This window comes from Puntigrus tetrazona, chromosome 15 (assembly GCF_018831695.1).
Source record: "Puntigrus tetrazona isolate hp1 chromosome 15, ASM1883169v1, whole genome shotgun sequence".
NCBI lineage: Eukaryota > Metazoa > Chordata > Actinopteri > Cypriniformes > Cyprinidae > Puntigrus > Puntigrus tetrazona.
This window is the reverse complement of record NC_056713.1, coordinates 8,755,366-8,780,299: the sequence shown is the minus strand read 5'-3', so window position 1 is coordinate 8,780,299 and position 24,934 is coordinate 8,755,366. Positions and strand designations below refer to the sequence as shown.

At 37.0% G+C, this 24,934-nt stretch overlaps 4 protein-coding genes across 8 annotated transcripts in view; 2 read left to right on the top strand and 2 right to left on the bottom strand.

The window, feature by feature from the left end:
* The first annotated feature begins 858 nt into the window (after positions 1–858).
* On the top strand, positions 859–4,655 carry si:dkey-243k1.3 (endonuclease domain-containing 1 protein-like). The gene is made up of 3 exons (XM_043259331.1): positions 859–1,195; positions 3,942–4,098; positions 4,222–4,655. The coding sequence occupies exons 1-3, from the start codon at positions 899–901 to the stop codon at positions 4,611–4,613; spliced, it is 846 nt and encodes a 281-aa protein (XP_043115266.1). The 5' UTR covers positions 859–898; the 3' UTR covers positions 4,614–4,655.
* Positions 4,656–4,711: 56 nt separating this feature from the next.
* The window catches only part of LOC122359133 (TRPM8 channel-associated factor homolog), a 112,782-nt gene continuing 92,559 nt past the window's right edge, over positions 4,712–24,934 (bottom strand). The window contains exons 1-8 of one of the 4 annotated variants that reach the window (XM_043259325.1): positions 10,313–10,411; positions 7,826–8,548; positions 6,747–7,738; positions 6,565–6,659; positions 6,241–6,454; positions 5,912–6,151; positions 5,451–5,788; positions 4,712–5,326 (exon numbers count right to left, since the gene is read on the bottom strand). In XM_043259325.1, coding sequence (XP_043115260.1) covers positions 5,084–5,326; positions 5,451–5,788; positions 5,912–6,151; positions 6,241–6,454; positions 6,565–6,659; positions 6,747–7,738; positions 7,826–8,442 — 2,739 coding nt within the window. In that variant the 5' untranslated portion in view covers positions 8,443–8,548; positions 10,313–10,411 and the 3' untranslated portion in view covers positions 4,712–5,083. Of the gene's footprint in view, positions 5,327–5,450; positions 5,789–5,911; positions 6,152–6,240; positions 6,455–6,564; positions 6,660–6,746; positions 7,739–7,825; positions 8,549–8,740; positions 8,854–10,298; positions 10,412–24,934 lie in introns of those variants that run through there. The other 3 variants (XM_043259324.1, XM_043259323.1, XM_043259326.1) reach the window with 3 other exon arrangements.
* Positions 10,325–17,257, top strand: LOC122359137 (bifunctional polynucleotide phosphatase/kinase-like). 2 transcript variants are annotated; one of them, XM_043259328.1, is made up of 17 exons: positions 10,325–10,466; positions 10,568–10,614; positions 10,756–11,019; positions 11,694–11,945; positions 12,034–12,113; positions 12,196–12,253; positions 12,354–12,461; positions 12,701–12,772; positions 12,907–12,955; positions 15,186–15,256; positions 15,429–15,521; positions 15,862–15,958; positions 16,039–16,100; positions 16,246–16,355; positions 16,431–16,518; positions 16,673–16,740; positions 16,846–17,257. In XM_043259328.1, exons 1-17 carry the CDS (start codon positions 10,340–10,342, stop codon positions 16,964–16,966), a joined length of 1,767 nt encoding a protein of 588 aa, XP_043115263.1. In that variant the 5' UTR covers positions 10,325–10,339; the 3' UTR covers positions 16,967–17,257. The 2 variants fall into 2 exon arrangements, with proteins under 2 accessions (XP_043115263.1, XP_043115264.1); XM_043259329.1 differs by having other exon boundaries at positions 16,431–16,550.
* On the bottom strand, positions 18,884–23,949 carry LOC122358603 (calcium-activated chloride channel regulator 3A-1-like). Its single transcript, XM_043258486.1, is given in 16 exon segments — positions 18,884–18,943; positions 19,367–19,692; positions 19,695–19,736; positions 19,837–20,061; positions 20,146–20,310; positions 20,408–20,672; positions 20,763–20,978; positions 21,097–21,203; positions 21,757–21,937; positions 22,033–22,257; positions 22,398–22,625; positions 22,726–22,885; positions 22,979–23,086; positions 23,177–23,328; positions 23,430–23,567; positions 23,759–23,949. Coding segments are annotated over 16 exon segments (2,748 nt in total). The 5' UTR covers positions 23,909–23,949.

The window sequence follows — 24,934 nt, the reverse complement described above, 5'->3', positions numbered from 1 at the left end:
GCACTTTTTTATCCCTGTTTGTACTAAACCCATCTGGTGGGTTTGCTTTCAAAAAGCTCTCTTTTTGTGCTGTTGTTGTTTCAACTGAAGACGATGCCATTTGAAGTTCTAGTCGTGTCTGATAACTGAATATGCTGGAGATTTTGATGAGTGAAGAGAATTTTCTTGAAACCCTCCCAAACAACACGTTGATATAAACATAAAATATAAATGAAATCATTACCATATGCATGCCATAATAGTATATAAATAATACTATAAAAATCACACTGTTGCAATGCAATGAATCATTATGACATCACTAGGTTGACAAATCATCAATCGTCGCTCCTTTGTTTTCTAACAGTTACGCCATAGATTATTACTTGATTATTACTTACTCTTTTAAAACATTTTTCTTTAGTCCATTATTACAGCCATGTCCTGTGTTCAGTAATAGGCAATGTGCTAAATTTAAGTAATCTATTCTGATATATCTAGCTAGAAAAGAAACATGTTCACTGTTAAAAATAAAGCTGTCCTTGATTTACCTTTGACGTGTGATCAGCAATGCAAACAGTGAGCATAAACTGGAGGGCACCAGTTTTTTTTGTTAACTAGGGCCTTTCTTGGGTTATGTGAAGGTCAGACACCAGTGCTGTTCCCATGGGTCACTTTTGAGTCATGGGAAACAAACACCCTGACACGCACAACCCTTTCTGGAAAAAAATAAACAATACTTAACTACATGTACGTTAATGTGCAACTTAATTTAATTATGTTATCAACTTATCCAAATGTTGCTAAATTTGGAAACTTTCAAAGTCACAAGGAGTGAAAACAGATGTTAAAAGAGTGATAAAGGAGAGCGGTGTTATTTACTTCTATTCTCAGCTGTCTGTCAGTAGTCTGTTGCTTTATGGAGGTCTCTTTCATTGTGTGTGTCCTCGTTGGTGTGTTCCTGGGCCCCACAGATGGACATGTGGTGGCTAATTTCAGGGATTCACCTGACTGCATTAAGTTCTTCTACAAAGAGAAAGTTCCCGATTTGGGAGCTTCTCTGCTGGATGTGGTCCATTTATGTCAGCGCTTCTTAAACACATACCACTTCGCCACACTGTACAACACACACTACCGCACAGCTGTCTATTCTGCTTACATATTTCAACCAAGCAACGGTGGAGGCAGAGAGACACGCTGGTTTGTTGAGCCACAGGTGAGTTTTATCTATTATTTTTAGTACCATCTACATGTTGATTGTTGCTTTTGGTTCCTGTTGAACATCTTGTTGGATTCTCACATCAATAAAACAATAAGTTACTTATAAATACAAAAAAGTATTGTGATTCAGAGTAATTAACTAGTAAGTACTTAACACTTACCATGCAACCAAGTTATGGAACAGTTCGTACTTACAGTTTATAATTATGTATCTATAATATGCTGCTATTGTTACACATTTGTAACAGACCGAATTGTCACATATGTGTCACAGACTTTATACAACCTAATTATAAATTCAAGTACACAGACATAAGCTACTTAAAATAAAATGTATCAAGATTGTACTTAAGTGTCTATAAACCTTATCTAGCTGCACCTTTGATTTAACCCATTAGTACACAGCATAAATACATGTAATACATTGTTTAAATTACATTAAAATTACAGTATATTACACAGTCATAAGCTATTTAAAACAAAGTGTAAACAGTAGCTACCTGTTACATCTACATAATTACAAACTGTAATTACAGGCTGTTCCATTACTTAGTTACATGATAAGTACAATTTATTTCATGCAAGTGCGGCTACTACCTAATTAGGTAATTATTCTGTATTATGACACCTTAAAATTAAAGTATTTTATATTTCTGCTTTTCCACTCCAACTGGAGTATGTCATGTTTTTTTAATGTTAGATTTTACTGTGAAAGCTTGTCACAAAAATAGTTCAATTAACTGTTTTGCAGTAACTGTGAAAAGGTGCATTTTGCAGCCAAAACAGTATACAGAAACTGTTTTTAAAATCTAATGAAATATTAGAATAAAATACAATTAAATATTACCCAGATTGTTGCGAAACGTTGTTGGGGTTCATTTGCAGCAGTTTATTGGTAAGAAAAACAGACCGGCGAACAGATATAGCAAAGGCAGGGCAGAGACAAACAACAAACAGAGATCGGGAGGATTGTCCCTTCCCCTGAGTTGGACGCATCAACCTTGACAATAACCTGGTGTCCAGGATAAGCAGGATTTTAGTTTCTTGAAAGACCGAAGTGCTGGCTGGGACCACTGTACTTGGGGGGTACTGCGTTGGTACTGTCATGGTGGTCAGAGGAGGGTGATGGTATTAAAGTTTCTGATGCACTTGTAGAAGTTAGCAAAGCCTAGAAAGAGTTGCAACTCCTTGACTGTTTGGGGTTGCAGCCAGTCGAGCACTGACTTGACCTTCCTTTCGTCCATAGCGATCCCCTGATGATGTATCTGAGGTGGGATGTACAAGTTTGGTGAAACTTGCATTTCTCTTCTTGGCATAGAGTTGGTGCTGTATCAGATGCTTTAGTGTGAATTGGACATGCTGGATGTGTTCTTTCACGTCTAGGTGCTAGTATGCCGTTGATGTAGACAATGACCCATCTGTCAAGCATATCTTGGAAGATATCATGCATGAAGTCATGCACCAAATGGCATGAATCTGTACTGATTGAGGTGGAAAAGGCTATTTTCAATTCGTCACCCTCCTGGATAAGAATTAAATTATAATAATAATAATATATGCATTGCGTAAATCCAAATCCAATTGCTGTAACACCTTGTTGGCATAGCTGTTCCAGGGCTGCAGGCACTAAGGGTAGCAGGTAGTGGAATTTTATTGTGATAACCCACATAACCCACCATCCTTTTTCTTCACAAGAAGCATGCTGATTTGGGGGATGTTAATGTTTTAATAAATCCCTTATGTAGTTCTTTATGGTGGCGGTTTCAGGTTAGGACAGTGGGAAAATCTTTCCCTTGCACGGCATGGTACCAGACATGAGCTTGATGATACAGTCGACTGAACTGTGAATGAAGAGTTGAATTGCTTTTCTTTTGCTGAAAGCCTCAGCAAGGTCAGTATTTTTGGATGGTAGTTCATTTTGGATAAACTGTGCTCCTGACATGCTGGCCACAATTGTACAATTTGTCCATCTCCTCAGGAAACGTGTGGTTTGTGTGTTTTTAACCAGGGGAAACCGAGGATGAGTGGGTGAATCACATAAAATTGAATAGCTTCTGTGCACAGTATTCCTAGTTGTAGTATAACAATTTCAGTGAGGTGTTGAATCCTTACCCCAAGGGGGCAGCCAACTAGGCCCTCCTTTGCCAGGAGGAGTTACATGGAGTTAGTTTCAAGTTATGTATTTGATCCCTTTTGGAAGAAAAGTTTAAGCGTGTCCTCCATCCAAGTGGTTTATGCCACTTACGTTCAGAAGGACAACATGTACTCAGTGGCTGTTCTGTGGCCTTGTGAAAGGATTAACAGCAACTCCCTGGCACTGGTCCCTTCAGATGGGTATTTAGCTGATGCATGGTGAGTTAGAAGGCGTGGGTAGAGAGCTCAGTGGACAGTTCGCAAAGTCTTGGTTTCTGTTAAACAAAAGTTAAATGTGTCTGCAACAGTTATCATAGTTTTAGTGACAATGGTATAAAGTATAAAGTCTCCAGACGGACAAATCAATTTGCTTTAAACATTTAATATAAAAAAAAGCTTATTCAGCCAATCAAAAAGTTAAAATACATTTGATGGTAAATCAAAGAACTTGATTTAAACTGGTAAAACTTCTACAGCACTCTTGTCAACGTAGTCTATATTAATAATACAATTTTATCTTGATTTTATCTGTTAGTTATTTGGGGAAATAGAAAATCTAACTTTCAGATTTGTATTTTGTTATTTTGCTGACTATGATGATTTGCTAGTTGGTGAATCCCTCATGGTCAAGTCAAATGGAAGATGGGTATAAGCTGTCACAGCAGAACCCAGACATCTATTTGGGAGAAAAACAGGCTTTAAATGAAGACTATACAAACTCAGGATTTGACCGTGGACACTTAAACCCTAATGGACATCATGCAGGTAAAAAGCTAATGAAGTATATGCTTTCACTCCTGCTGACATTTTTAGGTCATAGTTTCAGGTAAGGTTATATTATTTTATCTGATGTTGTAATATTTTTCCTCACTTTTCACTCTCTTTTAGTTCCAGGTCGTAATTCCACCTTTACCCTGACCAATGTGGTGCCTCAAAACCCAACACTGAATCAGAACGCTTGGAACAAACATGAGTCTAAACTGACTAGCTTGTTCAATGCCAACTGTGATCAGGCTTACGTTCTGGTCGGTGCAATTCCTTCCTTTAACAACTGGATCATCAAGAACAATTTGAAAAGGGTCAACATCCCAGAGTACATCTGGAACGCTTACTGCTGCGTCGATCAAAATGGCCGCCCCATCTTAAGCGGTGCTGCAACTGCCCTAAACACAGAGCTGAATGTTGTTGTAGAACGCAGCTTAGATGAGATGGTCGACTTCCTTCAGCAATTCTCTGATGCACCGGTGAATGAGCTGTTCAGTGGCCAATGCAAATCTTAGCCTAACACATTCATATGAATTTAATAAAACTCTTGAGCATTAGCAACAGGGCTTAATTTTGTATGTTCAAATCACATAAAAACTATTAACCATTCAGAGTTCTTTAAAGCAATATATATGATTTATTCTTTTGAATAAAAAAGGGAAATAAACCAGTACAACAAACCATGCCCAAATGTTAATTGCAGTGCATGCAGTTTTTAGTATTTATGAAAAGTACACTGCATGTTGTGCATGTAAAATGCATGCTATTTACATACATGTTCTGATTCTATTTAACTTTTGCCCATTAGCCTATAGCCACCTTTAGTTAATAGGAAATGTTTTCATTATTTTATAACTTTACACTGACATAAATCAATTGCACATATGTACTTATTTACTTCTATAATTTCCATTACATTCCAGTTAAGCATATATAATTTTATACTTAATCTTACACTTCATCTTAAAAGCTATCTGAGATGTTCTTAGGCATACTGGACCATAGGATGGTCACTCCATTCAGGGAGATGAGAGATTTTCTCTTGCGTGCTGGGCTGGATGGGCCAACCCCATGATATGAAGAATGCGCAAAGGTTCAGGTTGACCACCTTGGAGAAGGTCTCAGCGTATAGATTCATCTTGCCTGCATTGTCATTTGGCACTCCTTTCATATCTTGGTAGGCAGTAAAAACTTTCTTGAAAGCATCCCAACCAAATTTTTCTTGAAGCTGATTTTTTTTATATATGATGATGAAGATGAGAGAAAATAGGTATAAATGTATTACTTAGTTTTTACATAATTGTATTTTTCATAATAATTATATAAACAAATATTACATTTTATGTTCATACCTGCATGTACGTCTCGAGCGCTGTCCACATACTCCAGCTTTTTAAATCCTTACCACCACTGCAATACATCTTGGCACGAGCCTGACGATCATCTAGAGTCATGGCTGGATGAGCATTTGACCTATTTATACCCAGCACTTCCTCATGTATGTACACTGACCACAGGTTGCAAGTGCACTCAGTGGTGTGTGGAGGGAACTCCCAAACTCCACGCTGTTGGTTATGGCCCAGCTCGTGAATGGGTCCCCAAATACCACTTTTATAGGCTTCCTGTACATTTACTAGAGATGAGGCAGAGGTGGAGTGCATCATGATGGGATATCCAGCATGCATGAAACCTGCAAGGAGAGAAGGGGGAACAGTGTTATCACCAGGACAGTTGGAGTGTAATTAAGTGATTTTGTTGTAATAGTTTCTTTATTTTAACAAAGATAGGGAGAGTATTTAATAATACCACCAACCATGAGAGATCTGAACATCTGCAACAAAGCGCTCCTTGCGGGGGAACTTGGGAGGAGTTGCTGCCAGGTCAGTTATGCTTTTCATTATGGTGTCCCAAAGTTTAGCCACCTCGTCAGGGCGGTCCAGATTCCTTATATATTCTGATTCTAGTGTCATGATGATGTTCTCAAACTCAAGCTCTGCCCAGGGGGCGGGAGCCTGACGAATCCTGTTTACCCAGTCATCTACACTAGTCTCTCCTAAAGGACAAGTTAGTGTAGAAACTTTTTAACATACAAATTGTTATGTTTTGAACAGAAACTCATTCACGCTCATTCAGAATTCTTACCAGACTTGAAATATGGAGCCTGTACTGAGACCTGCACAACAATTTCCACCCCATCCACTTTGCTTTGAGGAGGTGCTATTAAGTAGATGAGCCCTCCCCATAGATTGCAGATTTGGACCATTTCTGTGTTCAAAGGAAATCGTTCATGGACCACAGGAGCTCGTTTCAGAACATTTGATCCACCAATATTATCTGTTTGGCAACCAAGCTGCACCTGCACAAAGTGTTTAACATGCCTATGAGCAATAAAGTCATATATCAGGACAAGTATACTACATGCAGTAACAAGCTTTACTGGATAAATGTGTAGACATTATTCATCACCTGCCAGTTTTTTCCAACGATCTCTGGAGGTACTGCTATGTACGTCTTCATACCAGGGGAAAGATATAACCCTGTGCTTAACCATTCTTCACAACCTGAAACAATTGAGTACATATTTATTTTAAAGTGTGTTCAAGTATTTTGAAACTTCAGCAAAAAATAATATGTAAAAACGTTTGTACCTCCAGTGTTGGCAGTGATCCGAACTTTTGCATTAGACACAGTTGGAAAGTTAGGTCTGTTTTTAATGATGTATGGAAGAAGGGCATCAGGATCGGGTGACACCTTGTACACCTCGGTCCCAACGTGGAGCATCAGGTGGTCTTTGGCACTTTCAACAGGGCAGTTACTACACACTTGTGGAACACCTACTTTCTTCACTATGTCACTAAGAAGCCCTACCATTGAAGTATAATCAGCACTGTCATGGCATCGCATGCGAAGGTAATTGGCACAGTCATTACCCAGCTGTTTCAAGCTGCTCTGTTCTTGATTAGTCAGTTCTCGCCCCAGGCTTGCATGTTCAGCAAACCGATGCAGCATGCTACGAAAGTGGTACCCCTCTTTACAACTATGCTCAATTTCTGGGGCTTTGTATAACCCTCCACACAAGGTGCCGCCCAAGAGACACAATCCCATCTTATTAAGAATGTGATTTCCTGGATAATCAGTCATCACATTGCAGCCACAGTGGGTCTGGGCCCAATACCAGGCATGACCCCCAATCATAAGACCTCCACCTTCAGCAACAAATTCTTGGATCTCTGCACACTGGGCATCACTGTATGAAGTACAAACGTAGACGCTTAGATCTTCTCTGAAACCAGTCAACTGGCAATCTAGACCAGATTTGCTCAGTACTGTGTGGGCTGCAGTTTGGTTGGGTACAATCCCGATAACACCCTTGCGACCCTCGTCAAGCCACTTGATAGCATTGATCAGAAAAGTGGACAGAGAGTCCCGTCCCATGTAGGCTTCATGTGATACCAGGATTACTCGACCTTGCCCATAATAGGCACCAGCAATGAATGTTTTTCCAGCTGGAGTGACTGCAATAGGAAATGCTAATGGTCCGTGCACCATCACCTCAGATGCTATAGCCCCACCTTGGACATCAAACTCAGACACACCTTCTAGCAGGAACTCTAGGTCATCTTTGAAGTCCTTGCCTATACTGAAAAAGAAAAAAAAAAGAAAACAATTGGTGAAATGTATGTTTCTTAAAGAATAGGTAAAACTTAAGAATGTCTGCTGAACTTACGATACAGCAAGCCAACTAGAAGGGATGTTTCTTGGAACAGGAAAGATGCCAACTTCTCCACAGTGTTCAGAGAAGTAAATTCCAGCAACACTGCACACTTTGTTTCCTGGGAAGTTCCTTATAGTGTTTTCTTGCGGGTGGGCAGCAGCCCAATTCCAGGCCTGGCCAGCGATGATTAAGCCACCCCCAGCTTTGATGAAAGCGATCAGATCCTTTGCACAATTCTCAACACTGTAAGCATCTGTGATATATATAGCTAAACCATTTCGGAAGTCTCCTAGCTCTGTCTTAACAGGGCAGTAGTTCAGGTTTTCAGCTACTGAACGTAAACTCTTCTGAATCCCTACAATGGCAGCATCACCAGTACATGGCATGAGCCACATAAGGGCATTCTCCATCAGGCCAGGGAAACGTGTTAGGTATTGCTCATGTCCAAACACCACCACACGTCCCTGACCGTAATGAGATGCAGCCATAAGCACCTGACCTCTTGGATTCATGACAAGTGGAAAGGCATGTTCACCTATTAGTACAAGATCACTGGGCACTGCATTTCTTTCAAAATCAAGCTCCTCAAGCCCATACATGATAGTATAGTAGTCTTGTTCCCGTGCCATGGTGGATTAGCTCTGTTCAAAACAATAATTCAGTTTTACAGGGTAAGAGCACTGAGTTTGTTCAACCAGAGCTTTTGAAGTTAATTGTTACGACTGGTTTTCAGTCCTACACAGAAAAAGAAAAACAGCGAAAACAATCAAGTTGCATACATTTATAAACAAGAACTGTAAAAGAATCACATTTTCTAACATAAACAAAAATCTGAAATGATTCAAATCACAGTTTTGAGTACTTTGTATATTGCAGATAATTTTTGACATCTCATAGTTTGAGCATTCATTATGTACACACACTCACCTTTATCTGGAGATACAAAACCGCTCAGATGACTTTCTCGCTTAGCTATGTGTGTAACTACTGTGAGAATGTGTTCGTGGCTCACCTATTAAGAGCACACCCAACGAGCACTCCCATAAATACACACTCTTTCATTTTGTTTGTTTATCCAGAAACCACCATCAACCACTCCTCTACAGTATTAGACATTTTTAAAGCTGTTCAGATCTCTATTTAGTACAGACTATTCGAGATAAACATCTTTGACTATGTAATTATCCACTAAAAGATATCCATAAAAAAAGCAATATGTGAGATGTAGCTTGGTACAAATCCCCACACATGTCTATGGAAAAAATATTGTGGCTGCAAATTAAGAATGTCTAATTATGTTCTCATTTTAGTTAAAGGCTAGAATACAATGCATGACTTTGGCCCTGATTTAAAGGCAGCAGCAGTCAAAGTTTGTGTAGTTACAGTATTTTTTCACAGAAAACTGTATTGTGTGATGGATAAAGACTCTTTTAGCTTTAAACTATGCATATGTCTATTCAAAGGAGCGGATTAATACAAAATGGCAATGATTTAACTACAACGACAGGATAAATGAATAAAAGGTGGTCATGAAGTTACTGGACACAATATCTATTGTTCTTCTGTATGTAATGTGCAGGGCTCTATAGCTTTGAGGCAAAAACAACTGGCAGTTTAAACTAAACTGTTGATACTGCATTATGCAGAGTAAATAAACTATGTTTACCGAGACATAATTATTAGCAGGATATCCTATCACATAATAATGCTTATGTAAACTGAAGATTTGTCATCTAACAGACATAAACAAAAACTGAACAGACATATAATTATTTTGTCTTTACAGTGTTTACTGATTTTCAGGGACTACATAAACAAACATAAATCTATCTATCTATCTATCTATCTATCTATCTATCTATCTATCTATCAATCAATCAATCATCTTGTCTCGTTTTGCGCTGCTATCAACTTATTAGGATTACAGTTTACAGTAGTAAATTAATAACTGCATTAATAACTGCGACATGACAGAAACTACAGTAACCATAATAACAAGGGTGACACTCAAAGACATGGGAACCAAACAATGAATCTCTCTGTTCAACATCGGAGATATTTACGTGTCGGACCACAAAAGCGTGTACAACAATTGAATCACAAGAAGTTAACGCTAAGTTTTAGACAACTGGTAAGCGTTGTTCAGACTGCATGTTGCGTTTTAGTAAAATCGTGGTGGTTTGATTTAAATATAATTTGTGATGGAGTCTGGAGCTACACGCAGACTGCGCGGATTGTAGGGATGGTTTGAGCCTGTATTAAGCTCCGGTTTCAATGTCCGAATGAGTTTATCATATTTTTAAAAGAAACACTAAAGGACGTATTAACACTAAGTTAACGTACAGAGCTAACGAGTAACAGTTCAGTTATTTGCTTAAACATTCGTAATTATCTCATTAGATAAACAGAAAATTCACGTTAGAATGGAAACTTGGCATTTAAGTTAGTCATGCTATATAAATCTTAATCGCACTATAATTCTTAATTTAACTTCTCTTCCTGGAGTCCAGCGGTTGTCGTCTGTGAATGGAGATGCAGTGCACACTAGAAAGTGCGAATGGAGCTCGGGTGGACCTGGCAGATGATCGAGCTTTAATGTTAGGTCGAGGCCCTGAAACCAGAATCACGGACAAGAAGTGCTCAAGGCATCAGGGTGGGTTTTTACATCACACCCATCCTAGTAATGCAAAAGTTGTACGTGCTGCTTTTATTTTTGTTCATAAGGAATAACGGAAGTGCGTCTCTCCTTGACAGTCAAACTTGTGGCCAACTATGCCAAACAGGAAGTACTGGTTACGCAGGTAACGTTAAAATGACATTAAAGCAAGAACATTGTATATTACAGTTTACCAAGAGAGAGAAATTTATTAGCATTTTATTTTTCAGAACAGTGTTCTGAAAGCATTTTCTGACCAGTACAAACCATCCAAATGTTTCCACAGCTCGGGCCCAACCCTTCTTCTCTGGACGGTCAGTGTTTGGGACGAGGCGAGTCTGGATGTTTGACACCTGGTTGCACGCTGTATCTAGTCAATCAGTCCCACCCGTTTACTGTGCAATTTGTGGGAAAATCAAAAGAAAGGTCGTTCTCTCCTCAGAAGAAAGGAAAAGCAGCAAATGACAGCAGAGACGGACAGAAAAGCTCAAACGAAGGGTCAGGCCCCAAGAGGAACATCCAGGATTATTTTTCTAAATCCCCTAAAAAGGTATCAATATCTAGATTAATGGAACTGTTCCTGAAAATATTATGAAATATTTTTACACTAAAGTTGACAAGTTTGGGGATAATACATTTATTCTGCAAGCACATATGTGAATTATTAAAAGCGAAAGTAAAAAGATTAAATTAAATTATTAACATTCTATTAATCAAAAATCAAACCATAATGAGGCACGTGATTTAGAGTTTTCAACTAAAAACTGAGCATTTTTTTAAGTCAACATATTTGGCTCTATTTGTAGAGTTAAGCGCATTATATAGTGCATTGATAACAGAAAAGACTTGATTTTTCCACTAAATCTTTTTTGACAACCGTTGTCAAATTATTTTTAGTTAACTGAAAATGAAATAAAACGTATTTGGCAGCAAACTGGTACAATCCATGTTTAGGTTGCAGTATAAAAATTGTTGAACTAAGACTGAAATTTAAATGAAAGCTTAATAGAAATATGTATTAAAATGGCAAAAACGCATGAAAGAATTTTTAAACCCTGAATATATAAAAACATAAAAATGTTACTCAAAAAAAAAAAAAAAAAAAAAAAATATATATATATATATATATATATATATATATATATATATATATATATATATATGTGTGTATGTATATGTGTATGTATATATGTATATGTATACTAAAAACACTGCTTGACTTAGGTGACAAAACGACCTCACAGCTCAGAGGATGACGTTCCTCCAATGAAACGAGGACGAAATTATGAAGATGAGGAGACCTCGGCAGAAGAAAAGCTTAAGCAGTTACAAGCTCTTGCACAGAAAGAGTGTAATAAGCTAAACTCACCATCAGTCAAAGCCACTGCTTCATCTTCCACTTGTTCTCAGAATCACTGGCAACAAATCGGCAGCCTTCTGCTGTTCACCGCGGCCGGGGTTCCAGATAGCTCCAAAGTAAGACATCTCTTACGGGAACTATGCTGTTATAGGTTTATCAGTAACAGCATTATGCTTCTATGATATGCTTTCGTTTCTGATTCAGGTTGCAGGGTTTGACGTTGACGGCTGCATTATCACTACAAAGTCTGGAAAAGTATTTCCCACGAGTCCAGATGACTGGAGGTGAATCTTGTTGAAGAGCTTGCTATATACTGCATAAACTGTTGTGTCTCATTTAAATAGTTTTTTCTTTACTTCCGTTTAGGATTCTCTTCCCTGAGATTCAGCCCAGACTGGCCAGCCTTTTGAAGAAAGGATACAAGGTGCTTTTTAATCTGCTGTTATTTTACGTTGAACTGCTTCAATACTTGCTGTTTTTGCTTTAGTAGGCCAAGCGTCTTCGTCATATTTGTCTGTTTTCAGGTGGTGTTTTTCACCAATCAGATGGGTATTTCTAGAGGCAAGCTCAGACCAGAGGTGTTCAAGTCAAAAGTTGAGGATATTCTACAGACACTTCAATTACCCATCCAGGTGAATGACACACTGACTGTATCACGCACAGTACTGTTTATAAGTTTAGGGTTTTGAAGGACATCTTTTATGCTCATCAGGGTTATTATAATGTAAAATGTTTTTGGTAACACTTTCTGTGAAGCCTTTATTTGTAACACATTATAAATGTATTCTTAAAGCATTATAATGGATGCATAATGCATTATAAATAACTTTAGAATATATATGTGTATATGTTTTTTTTTTTTTTTTTTTAGGTATTTGCTTCCACAGCCCCTGGTATATACAGGAAGCCTGTTATAGGGATGTGGGAACATCTGTGTGAGAAGGTAAATCACTCTTGTGGTCATTTGTAGGATTTGTCTATTAAAGGTACTGCATAATTGAGTTTTGTTTTACATTACTTAGAGCAAGCTTCAGGTTTGTTAAGAGTATATACGAAGACGTTGTTGTGCTTTTGCAGGCGAATGGTGGCGTGGCTGTAGATGTGTCACAGAGCTTCTATGTGGGAGGTGAGTACAAATTATTGATGCTAAAAAAAATAAATAAATATATAAAATCTAGGGCTGGGCGGTATGACCAAAATTGTATTTCACGGTATGAGAAATTTTATTTCACGGTAACGATATCTTTTACGATATAGTTTTTTAAATAGGTAGTTATTCCAGAAAATATACAAAAGGGCCTTATATAATAAATAAGCTTGAATATTTAAGAAAAGAAAAGGACTTGATCTTATTTGATTATTTTGTATTTTATTTTTAACCTTATAAATATAGTAAACAAAATATGACATATGAACAACAATTCCAATGTATGTCACATTTCACAGCTTGATGTGGACAAACTTTTCTAAAGTAATATCTCACAGATATAAAATATATCTCAAGTAAATAACAGCAAAAGAAAACTTAAATATGAAAATATATGTAAACACTTTAAGGAAATATCAAACAGTTTTTTCCTTCAAAAATACAAAATATAAACAATTACAGTTCTTTTATGAAAAAATTGAAAGTGATCACTTCTTGTTGAAAATATGAAGCAAAAAAAAAAAAAAAAATCAAATCAATTAACTTATTATCAATTCAATAAACATTGAAAAATAAAACAAACCTAAAACTTCTCAGAACAATTACAAATTGTGTGCAAGGAAAACAAGCTGGTCTACCATCTCAGGTTTCAGTGATGATCTGTGGCATGTGACAATATTCCCACTTGTGCTAAAAGCCCGTTCGGATGGGGCACTTGTGGCAGGGACGCAGAGGTATTTTTTTGCCAGGCTAGCAACTCGTGGAAAATTGGCCTCATGTTGCCTCCACCATTCCAGGGGGTTGGTCTTGCCATCAACTTCAACAGTCTGTAAATAGCTGGTAAGCTCCATTTCAATGGACTCTCTCTCTGACTGAGGAAAATCTTGCTGTTTACGTGATGTGATTTTGAAGAAGCTGCCCAAACTCAGCTTCGACTTGTGGCACAGAGACTCCCTCAGCAGACTTTGATTGTTTAGCTGCAAGACTCTCCATCTCTGCTGCTGCTTTTACCTTCATGTTGTCGACTCTCTCCGTTTGTATGTATGTGGTTTTAAAGTGAGGATCGAGAAGGGATGCCATGTCAAGCAGCTCCTAGGTTGATTGCTCTGCATATTTCTCATTCAGATAGTCAAGAATGCTCTTTTTGATGCCCCTGGTTAGCTGGGTATCATCATCCTGTGGCTTAAGAACCTGCTCACTGAAAAGATGAAGCACAGGTTTCAAGTATGAAACACTAACGTACCCATCAGTGAACTCCACAAGAGGGCTTAATGCTTTGTTCACGGATTCAAGAACATCAACATCCTGCCATGTTAGAGCTAAATATCTGGTCTTTTTGTCAGCTTGCAGGACTTGTGTTAGAGCTTTCTCCTGCTCTAAGACCCTTTCGATCATTTTTTGCTTGGAGGCCCATCTTGTCGGAGTCTCTGTGATGAGTTTATGAGCAGGCAAGATTATCAGATTTTGCAAACCCGAACCAAGTCCACACAACAGACATTGCACCTCTTTTAATGACGAATTCCTCCTCCTGCTCAGGATTTTCTTTTGAGCCCTCCTCCTCTGTTCGTTTCTCCTTTTCCATGTTTCACAACCTCCCAGCGTATCCTTCAGTCTTGCATTCAGAGGTTTGACCAGTCTCAGCCTCACGCGTGCTGCACGTATGTTGGCCACGCCCACTTATTTACATTTCGCGGTATACACGGAATAAAAAAATATTTTACGGTACACATTTCATTCCGCGGTAACGATATATACCATCATACTGCCCAGCCCTAATAAAATCTTAATCATTCATTGATGAATCCTCAAATAAGAAAATAATGTATTGACTGGGTGTCCGTTCTTCGTACCTCGCTTAATATCTGTCCCAGATCATAAATCCCAGATCTTCTAATCCCGATAACTGCTCTCTGGCTAATTTGGTTCCTCAAACAAATTAATGTATTAAGTTGTATAGGTTTGCTGCACTTTCTCGCGTTCCCCAAAAAGGGCAGAAGTATCGATACTCGAAAACACGATCAGCAGCGCAGCGATTGGCTGACTTAAAAATTATTTATATGTATACATACATTTCATGGTCCATGTATTATATATGTCATTTTTATATGAATATTAAAAGCATATGTAGTCCAAAACCTTTTTTTTTATTGAACACATGGTGTAAAATGACAGATTTCTATGCTTAGTGAGGGTTTTCTCTTGTGTACAGATGCAGCGGGACGTCCCGCTAACTGGGCACCAGGAAAAAAGAAGAAAGACTTCTCTTGCAGTGACAGACTAGTAAAGAAATTCCACACTATATATGACTTACGTTGGTTAGAGTTATAGATCTTATATTCATTTGCATTCATCTTTTATTTTGGCCACAAGGGGGCACAGTAGTGCTTTCTAGCTCCATTTTGGTGTAACAAAAACGCAGATATATATTTATATTTTTTCTCCATCTCTACAGTTTGCCCTCAACATTGGTCTTCAGTTTCACACACCAGAGGAATACTTCTTGGGCTGGAAACCTGCTCAGTTCAGCTTGCCAGAATTTGATCCTGTAAATAATTTTTTTTTTCATTTTACCTTACATGTTTTATACCTTTACACTACTCACTACTATTAATTATTTTAAATGAATAAATTCTTTCAGCAAAAATGCATTAAATTGATCACAAGTAACAGCAAAGATATTTATAATGTTGCCAAAATAATTATATTTCAAATAAACATTCTTCATTAGAATTTATTATTAATATTTACAGTATTACTGTTATATTACTGCATGTTTGAATAAATAAATGCAGACTTGGTGAGATTTCTTTCAAAAACATTAAAAAGGGCTTGGCTTCCTCAGACTTTTGAGCAATAATTCCTGTGTATTTTATCTCCTTGTCCAGAGGAAATTAGATTCTAAAAGGCGTCTTTACGATCCTCCAGATGCGTCCCTCACATCCACCAAGCAGGAAGTCATTGTAGCGGTGGGATTTCCTGGATGTAAGCATTTTTCTCCTTCCAGGTTACAGCCTTCCAAGTTTTTTGTTTTTATAATAACATACCCCATTTTTTTTTTGCAGCAGGCAAATCAACATTTTTCCAAACACACATCGTTCCAAAGGGCTATGTGTATGTGAACAGGGTAAGTTACGTTATCTACCACAACTGAGAACCCAGGCACAAGAATTGGATCTCCAAGAGCTGTATCTGTTTCAGACGCTTTGGTGGAAAACATCTAACTATGTATGGTGATTTGTTTTCACTGTCTGTGTGCACATGACCTCCAGGACATACTCGGCTCCTGGCAGCAGTGCGTTTCAGCCTGTGAACGAGCTCTAAAGGAAGGCCGAAGCGTTGCAGTGGACAACACTAACCCTGACCCCGAGTCTAGAAAAAGGTGCCTGCATCTGTTTGCAAAAGCAAAAAATGTACTTTTTGTCTAAAACGGCACCATCTATGATTTTCTTCGCAGATATATAGATGTCAGTCAAAGCGCTGGAGTTCTCTGCAGGTGTTTCAACTTCACAGCGAGTCTGGAACAAGCAAAGCATAACAACAGGGTATATAGAGGAGTCTTAACAGCGTGCAATATGTACATGAAATATTAAAGTCTATATAATGTTACACTTCATGTTGTTACACATCTGTACCAATTTTGACACCAAAATACACAGTTAAGGATTGATGTGACTTTTGTTTTTTGCTGGTTTTTAGTTTCGGGAGATGGTTCCTTCTTCCGTCAAGCATGTTCCTGTCAATGACATGGTGATTCACAGCTACAAGTGAGTCAGTAGCAGCAAGCTAAGCTTTTTCTTTTTGCTTACCGGTTATATCTTTCTTCGTTAACTCACACAAGCCCATTGGTTTCTGACCGTCTGTCTCTGTAGGAAGAAGTTTGTGGCACCCAGTTTGTCTGAGGGCTTCTCTGAAATCCTGCAGATTCATTTTGTGCCGAGTTTTAGTGAAAAAAGATCCGAGTTCCTCTTCAGGCAGTTCTCTGAGGGCTAAGCATGAAGATGAGCTAAAGATGAAGAAAAAAATGCCTACTGAATAAAAATTAGACTAGTCAATTAATAGACAATACAACACTAATTTAATTTAGTGTGCTATACTGTCTTCCACTTAAGTTCACGCCTGTCTTTAATTTGTTTTTAAATGTGTTGTTTGAGAAACTTGTTCATAGCTGCTAAAATTGACCTGTTGTTATGAAGACTGCCTTATAATACAGGTTTTATAAATTGAGGAAACAATTGCTTGTCTTATCGTGTCAGACTGAATAAAAACAATTATCAATGTTAATCATTTCCAGTGTTGGTTTTCTTGTCTGTAAAATAAGACTTTGGTTTTTTTTTCTTTCTGTATTTCTTAGGTGATATGCAAAAAAGTGAACTTGAAACAGTGTTGCAAGTCCTTATCAGTTTTTTCCTGTTGCAAAGTTTCTTAAACATTGAGTAATTATGACTTGACATTAAATGAAAGGTGGCGCAATACAGCAGTTCACAAACCGACACCTGTCTCCTTCATTGTGAGATTCAAAAGTATAAAAACCAAATCATTCAATAAATTGGAAATTACATAAACCCAGAAGGTACAGATAATGACAGTTTTTGAATATCTTTTTCCACTCTATGGCATTAAACTCAAGATGGGGCAGATTTTTGTATGTTTATTGCAATTGAATAAGGGTTGCAATACTTTTGCATATTGCATTACAACTATTTGAGCTTTGAACAATGTTCTAAAAGTCACTGATACGTTTTAAAACCATACATAATGAGGTCCCACTTTATATTAGGTGGCCCTAAATACTGTGTACTTGCATAAAAATTAAGTACAATATACTAGTTTGGGTTTAGATTGTATTGAAAACCATGTTTGCTGCTATTGACGTGGGGATATGTAAGGTTATGGACAGGTTTGGTGGTATGGGTAGGTTTAGAGGTGGTTTAGGGTGTAAGAGATGGATCAACAGTGTAATTATAAATGTATCTACGTAAATGAAAATTACTACATATAGGAAATTTTATAGTATAAGTACAATGCAAAAACATGTATGTACACATTAAGTGTATTGTACCAAATGATCCATTTAAATGTAAGGCCACCTAATATAAAGTGGGACCCATAATAAAAAATAAGGTTATTATATTCATAACATTTGAAACTTATGGCATAAAAGCCTGGTTATTTATGCTGCCCTATTCCTCAGTTATTCACATTGTGCTTATGTTTTCATTGCATAACTTGAGTTATACAACTAACTGTAAAGTTTGTTGTGTCTAAGAACTTTATGGCTCAAAATACAGTCATAAAGTGATTTTGCTCTAGTTTAATTTTCCATTTAGACTCAATTAAACCACAATTTTCCTTGTTCAAGATTATTATTGCCCCCTCATCTAGACATGACTATAATAGTTGCCATATAATGTAATTATAACCTCAGGCAGAAAGTGAATGATCATAATGAGATCTGATGACACTATAAAACCCTCATATACAATGGCATGACAAACCCAAATGGCCCTTATGCTTTAACACAATGCCAGAGTCATCACATCCTTCAAAACATGTAGGGAATTTCCTGTAAGGCCTTATCTTTAAAAAAAAATTATGTTTATACTAGCATTACATTACATATGTTTTTGCTAGTTTAGCACGCTCACAGGATCTTGCTAAATTTACTGAGAAACTCTCAACAGCTCTAAACATGACTAGTCAAGTTGATGTTGAAACTCTTCATGGTTGAAAAAAGTAAAAACACCTTTGCTAATATGTCAGGCACATACAGTAAATGAACTAAATAGTAGTCAGACCAGATGAAAAACGCACCATACATATCATAATAACAGATAGACTAATAAGTCTGTATTTATGTAGTTTTTATTTCATATTTAATTCGTATAATGCAGAGCAACTGTATTTGGATCAGCAAATATATGCTTTCTTGACAGAGGGCAGAGTCACATCCCATTCTAGTTTAAAGAACTAAAATAAAATTATCATTAAAAAATGCAAAAATAAATTCATGATGTCTTTTCTCTCCTCTCTATTTATTACTATTTCTTATGCAAGTTTTCTACTGAGTAATATGATAGATTTATACATTCATTTATCATAACAGTGCACAGATTTGAGTTAATATGTTCATAATTTGTACATTATAATGTTTTAATCAGGTTAAACAAACCTGCGTTTTTTAATTACTGTATTAATTACAAGTGCACATAATAATAACAAACAATTGCAATAGAATCATATTTTCCCCAACTTTATTTTGCATTTTATATTTTGGCAAAGCAAGAATGCGTACAAATAAAGACTCTTTGATTATTGACAAAAGTAACTTTGTAATGTAAAGATTTCCTTTCTATCAGATGTTGTTGTTTGTTGTGGTCTAAGAAGGTTTACTTTTTTCAACGCCCATGTTGTTATCGCAATAATGCCAGTAATCACCACAGTAACCAAACAAACAGAAATTGCAATGAAAACAATATGCATGTCTAACTCTTCTAACAGCTCTTTGGGTGTTGGAAGAGGTATGATCTTTGAAGCTTGAGCAATATTGGAGATTTCAGATTTGACATGTTCTTTGTCTTCAGACTGAACTGCAAAGAAGAGTGTGGTGCCATTTTGGATTGGGAAACTGAGATTGAATGAATGTGTTTCAACTGATCCAGCCTCCTGAGGTGAGATGCCAGATATCATGACTTCATGAGCGTTGCTGAAGTTCAATCAAGCATTTGAAGGCCAAAGCTCCACATGATCTTGTAGGATTTCGCTTAAACAAAAATTGACACACAGTAAGGCCTATGAAAGATACATTATTTTGTGATCTAGCTTTGAAATAACTTCTATTTTGAATTAATTGTATGCGTTACCTGTCCCTTGGTCGAGGTCCTCACCAGGAGCTGTCCAGCTGAGAAGCACAGTGTCCTCCTGGATCTCAGCGCTCAGATCTGTGATTCTGTTCGGAGGGAAATTTGGTGGAGTTGTGCTTTTAAGTACAACCTCAAAACTCTCTCCGGTGGCTGTTCTGGTGAAGTTTCCAATTACAAGTGATTCTGACAAAACTGGAGATTTTGATGGGTTCAGTTCAACCACACCTGAAATTAGAGGAACCATCTGAATACATGTGCAAGAACTGGTTAAAGAAATGTAGTAGTTGTCTTTCAGAGTCTCATAGTTACCATTTACTACATATCCAGGTACATACGGAGCACCGCCCCTTTTTTGGAAAGTAAATCTGGCTTGTCCATGTTGATTCTTTGCTCTTACTTTCAAGCTGCTTCTCCCGTTTACCATCTTTGTGAAATATCTGGAATAGACGCCGTCATCTTTGAAAGCATCAGCTCCTGTAAAATAATACTGGATTTATTTGAGCACTTTTGGCTATAAAATCTAAATTTGAAGTAGAGTGCATAATGTAAACAAGAATTCTGGGTAGTTTACCTGCTCCGTTGTCCAGGAGTTGTAATGTTTGTGCAGGACCAGATTCTGGCTCCAGTGTAGCCCACACTTCAGCATTTTTTACAGGCTTGTAATCCTGACTAACCTCAGCAAACACTATCATAGGTTTAGTGCCATCATTGAACTTCTGGTTCATGTGGGCTTTGACAATGATAGGAGGAACATCAGCTCGTGCCGCTTGACTCATTGCTGTTACAGTCAGAGATTGAAGTGTTGGACTTTGGATACTGTACTTCCAGTCCCCAGGCTACCAAACACATAATAGTATTATTAAATGAGTAATTATTTAAAAATTTTAGGAAAGTAAGTTTATGAAGTCTTGTGCAAGTTGTCATACCTGTGCAGTTCCTGGAACTTTTAAAGTTATTGTTTTTGTTGATTTATCATGACGCATCTGCATTTGATTGTAGACTAAGCCACTAGGTGACTGTATGTAGGCTTTAGGTGCACTTGTTTCATAGGTTATTGTAAAGCTGGTTTTGGTACCAATAGTCTGATCGACTGATACTGTCCCATTGAACCAATCAGATGTTTTTGCTCCCACACTGTCTATCTAAAGGGGTTGATAAAAAATTAAACACTATTGAGATAATCATACATTATTATAAGAAATATTAATAATAAGCTAGTCTTGATGTCATTTACAATAAGCAGTGAGCAACCACGCAAACCTGAACTGGGTCTTTTGTTTGATCTCCTGTAGGTATAGTTAATGTAGAAAATCCATTCAGTAGTTGATTAGAGAGAATGTCATCAGTGGCTGTGATAAATTTCCCACCTGTTTTCAATATAGAACATGCTAAATATGATAAATTTGCATTGGATAATGAAAAGGCACTGAATATCATAATTTACTCAAGTGTTCTGCTTTTGCAGCGAATGTTGGCCATCTGAAAGGTAGCCTATGAATTTTATGAATGTAAGAATTTCAAATGATTTCTATCAAAAAATGGGTATTACAAAAGGCGATTAATCAGTTAAAAGTTATAATTATGCCGTGAAAAGTTTAGTTTGTTAGTTTCAAACTTCTTCATGCTAAAAACAATCTACAAGTCAGAGACCAAGAATAATTGATTTAGAACTTGCAGTTCAGTTGAGCTGCTCTATCAAGTTCTTTCACTGAAGGATTCAACATATTGATTCAAATTGGGTTCATAGTTGTTTGTTGGTGAATCACGATGCCATAAATGTACCACCATTCACTTTAGCATCCCACAGTACGAATCCATCGGCATAAAGTAATGAACTTAGTAGGCTACATTTTAAATGTAACATAAATATCCACTACAGTACTTTGGGACACTGTTATTGAGTATGTGACTGTTACCTACCAGTTTTGTCTGCCATTTCTCTCAGTGCTTTATCTGCTTTATCCCCCAAAGCAATTGTGTGAATAATGGCGCCACTATTAATTGCGTTGGGAACACAGCTATTGAGGTCATCTGTGGCTTCACCATCTGTCAGAAAAATTATTTCATCTCCTATTACATCTCCGTTGTCCTTTTTAAGTACCTTGAAGACATAGAGAAAATAGACATAACAGCATGCATTTTATAACTATTATAAATATAACAAATACATGGATACTTGTACAAATAATATTGTACCTCTAAGCCTAGATTGAGGCCTTTGCACATGTTTGTCCATCCATCTGCTACGTTTGGTAACAATTTGATAAGTTTCTCTCGTGTGGACTCATTGTCAATAGTAGTCAGTTGACTCAGAGTAGAAGCAGAAGTACTAAAAGTTACAATTCCAACACTGGATTGGTCCTCAATGATATTCTGCAAGAAATGTGTGGCAGCCTGTTGCAGTCGAAGTATTCTAGAGCCCTAGAAAATGGGTGCAAATAGCAATTTTTAATAGCAATCTCTCAATAGGGTTTCAAAATGATTAGGCTCAAATCAGAGCATTGAAGGTTACAATAATGAAAGTATTTTTATTTCAAAGTAAAGTTAATGTATTTGCATACTTTCATGCTTCCTGAGACATCAAGTACGAGACAAACGACCCGATGCATTCGCTGCACAACCTTAAAAGATGGTGCTGGTGGAGAAGACTTCAGTGGTTTTAAAGAGCGAAGTGCGTTTTTATCCACAGAATCCTCGAATATTACAGTCCATGTTGCTTTGCCACATTTTTTATTCTGCAGGTTTGGGGCTTCATAGTTGTGCTCGTTTTCACGACAAAATGCGCTTACCTGAAAACAAACATTTTGAATGATTAGCCTAGATCTTCTAACAGACTGAATGATCAAAGTACAATTTAGCATTTGTGGGACATGTAAAATCTATACTTACAGAATTCAGGCCAGGTAGAAACATTATGGAATTGTGTGTGTTTTGATATTTGTTAGGAAGAAACTTGCAACCATTAGTCGGTAGTGAAGTCCGTGGATCAGTGCGGCACTGAGATCCAGTAATAACATCATAATGCTGACCTTCAATATTTTTGCTACACCTAAATATAAGCGGAAAACAATCTTCAATCATTTCCAATCTTCAATCATTGAGATTTTAATCATATAATAATTTTTTCTTGAAAGTTTATAACCTTGTAGCTTCAATTTTGCCATTAGAGTAGTAGAATGGCTTTTCTTCACTGTATTCATCATAAACGCCCCATCTCAGATGAGCCCATTCATGCACCAAGACCCTTCCTGCAAACAAACAAACAAACATTCTTGCCAATAATCAAACTAATTACTGAATTAACATCAATTATGTTGAAGTATAACAAAAAATGTTCACCTTTTGCCCGTATATATTATTAATGAGTGTCTTGTCTCGGAGGAAGTTGGGGGTTAAATGAATGTATTGACCCTCGGCTCCACATTCCCCGTATTGATTAGTGTAGGGTTCATCACCGTATACTGGATTAGGATTATCAATTATTATTTTGGCCTGTGTTTGACATAGAAATTGTGTCAGCAATATCAACTGTGATTGAAATGACTGACCTGAGTAAATATTTGATGAACATAAAATTACGTTATTATCTGTACCTTCTCAAAAGACTCTGTTCTTGCTTTGGTAAAATCCTTACTATTCCACTGAGGTGGGACTAGGATTGTAGCTTCTTTAAAATAGACCTTTTTATCTAATGCTTCATAAAGATAAAGCGACCCTTCAGTGACCATCTCCTGTTAGAATGAAGTTAAAAAGATAAAATCAAAAGAACTCAAAATGTGGATGTATTCAAAAAAGTAATTAAAGTTTAATGCTCATTAACCAACACTGTTGATAACATTTGGAATTATTTAATTATGTATTTAGATATTTTCTCATGCACATAAAGCTTGTTAAATAGACCAACAAAAAAAAACATATTCACCTTGATTTCATCAACGAGCGTGTCATCCTGTGGTATTTTCGAACTTATTGCAATGACAACGTCAACATAACCGTTTCCATCTAGTTTGATTCCAGTAGAGGTGGACGACAGCAACATCCATAATAAGACAAACACCGTTCTTGAGTCCATAGCTTGCAAAATTTAGAGGACCAGTAACTTTTAAAATGTCACAAGTGGTCTTAAATAGTCAGATCAGAGATACGTGGGTGTGTACTTTAATATCAGCTTCTGATAACGTAAAGGGCTGAATTAATGGTCTGTTTGAAACATAAAGTGTACTGTTATGACCTCTAGGGGTGAGCCACAACAAAAAGAGAGAACAGAGTTTCAACAGCAGGCAACAGGGGGTAGACAAGGTTGTCATCGAACAATTTCATTAAACTCTATTTACAAAGTCTTGTGGCAAACACAAATCAGTATCAGAAGTCGTAGATAAACTTAAGAGTCAGAAGTTTACAATAATGAATATACTCACAGTTTCACTATACTCAAAATATCTGTGATGGATGAAGAAACGTGAAGGCCAGCATTGCCAAATGCTTTCAATTAAAAGTAGCTAAAACTAGTGGCTAAATGTGACAGAAATTCACTGATCTATATAAAGATGAAGCTTAAATGAAAGCTTAAAAATGAAAGGCAAGATGAAAACTTAAATAAGGTTTGTCTAAGGAGCTGCTGTATTTGTTGCAAAAAAAAAAAAGCTAAAAAGGTGTGAGGAAGTTGCTAAATCTAGGCACCACTGATGAACACTGATGAGTGTTCGGGCGGTTCTTATATCATATAAGTTGATATTAAAAACATAATGATAGCTGAGACACTTGAGCTTGGATAGCTTGGATCACTTTTAAAATGAAGGTAGCTTTAAGGTTTAAGCTTTAACATGTGCAGAGCAAATCTGCCATATAGACTACATACAATTATAATGAGAACACAACTGTAAATGAATAGGTCACGTTTCAGCACATTGTTATAGAAAGGAAGCATGCATAGGGTTATATCTTCATGACTAGCATTTTGTTTATACTCTATATAGGATCAATTCTACAGAATTGGTGCAAACTGCTGTCCCGCCAAAAAAAAAAAGAAAAGAAAATCCACACCTTTATAAAATATTTAAGTGAATATTAGATGTTTTAAAGATACTCTTCTATTATT

Coding starts and splice junctions, on each gene's coding strand:
- LOC122359137 (XM_043259328.1), top strand. CDS start 10,340: ATGGAGATGCAGTGCACACTAGAAAGTGCGAATGGAGCTCGGGTGGAC. Junction 12,462..12,700: donor CACTTCAATTACCCATCCAG/GTGAATGACACA, acceptor TTTTTTTTTTAG/GTATTTGCTTCCACAGCCCC. Junction 15,522..15,861: donor GCTTGCCAGAATTTGATCCT/GTAAATAATTTT, acceptor CTCCTTGTCCAG/AGGAAATTAGATTCTAAAAG.
- si:dkey-243k1.3 (XM_043259331.1), top strand. CDS start 899: ATGGAGGTCTCTTTCATTGTGTGTGTCCTCGTTGGTGTGTTCCTGGGC. Junction 1,196..3,941: donor GCTGGTTTGTTGAGCCACAG/GTGAGTTTTATC, acceptor ATGATTTGCTAG/TTGGTGAATCCCTCATGGTC. Junction 4,099..4,221: donor CCCTAATGGACATCATGCAG/GTAAAAAGCTAA, acceptor ACTCTCTTTTAG/TTCCAGGTCGTAATTCCACC.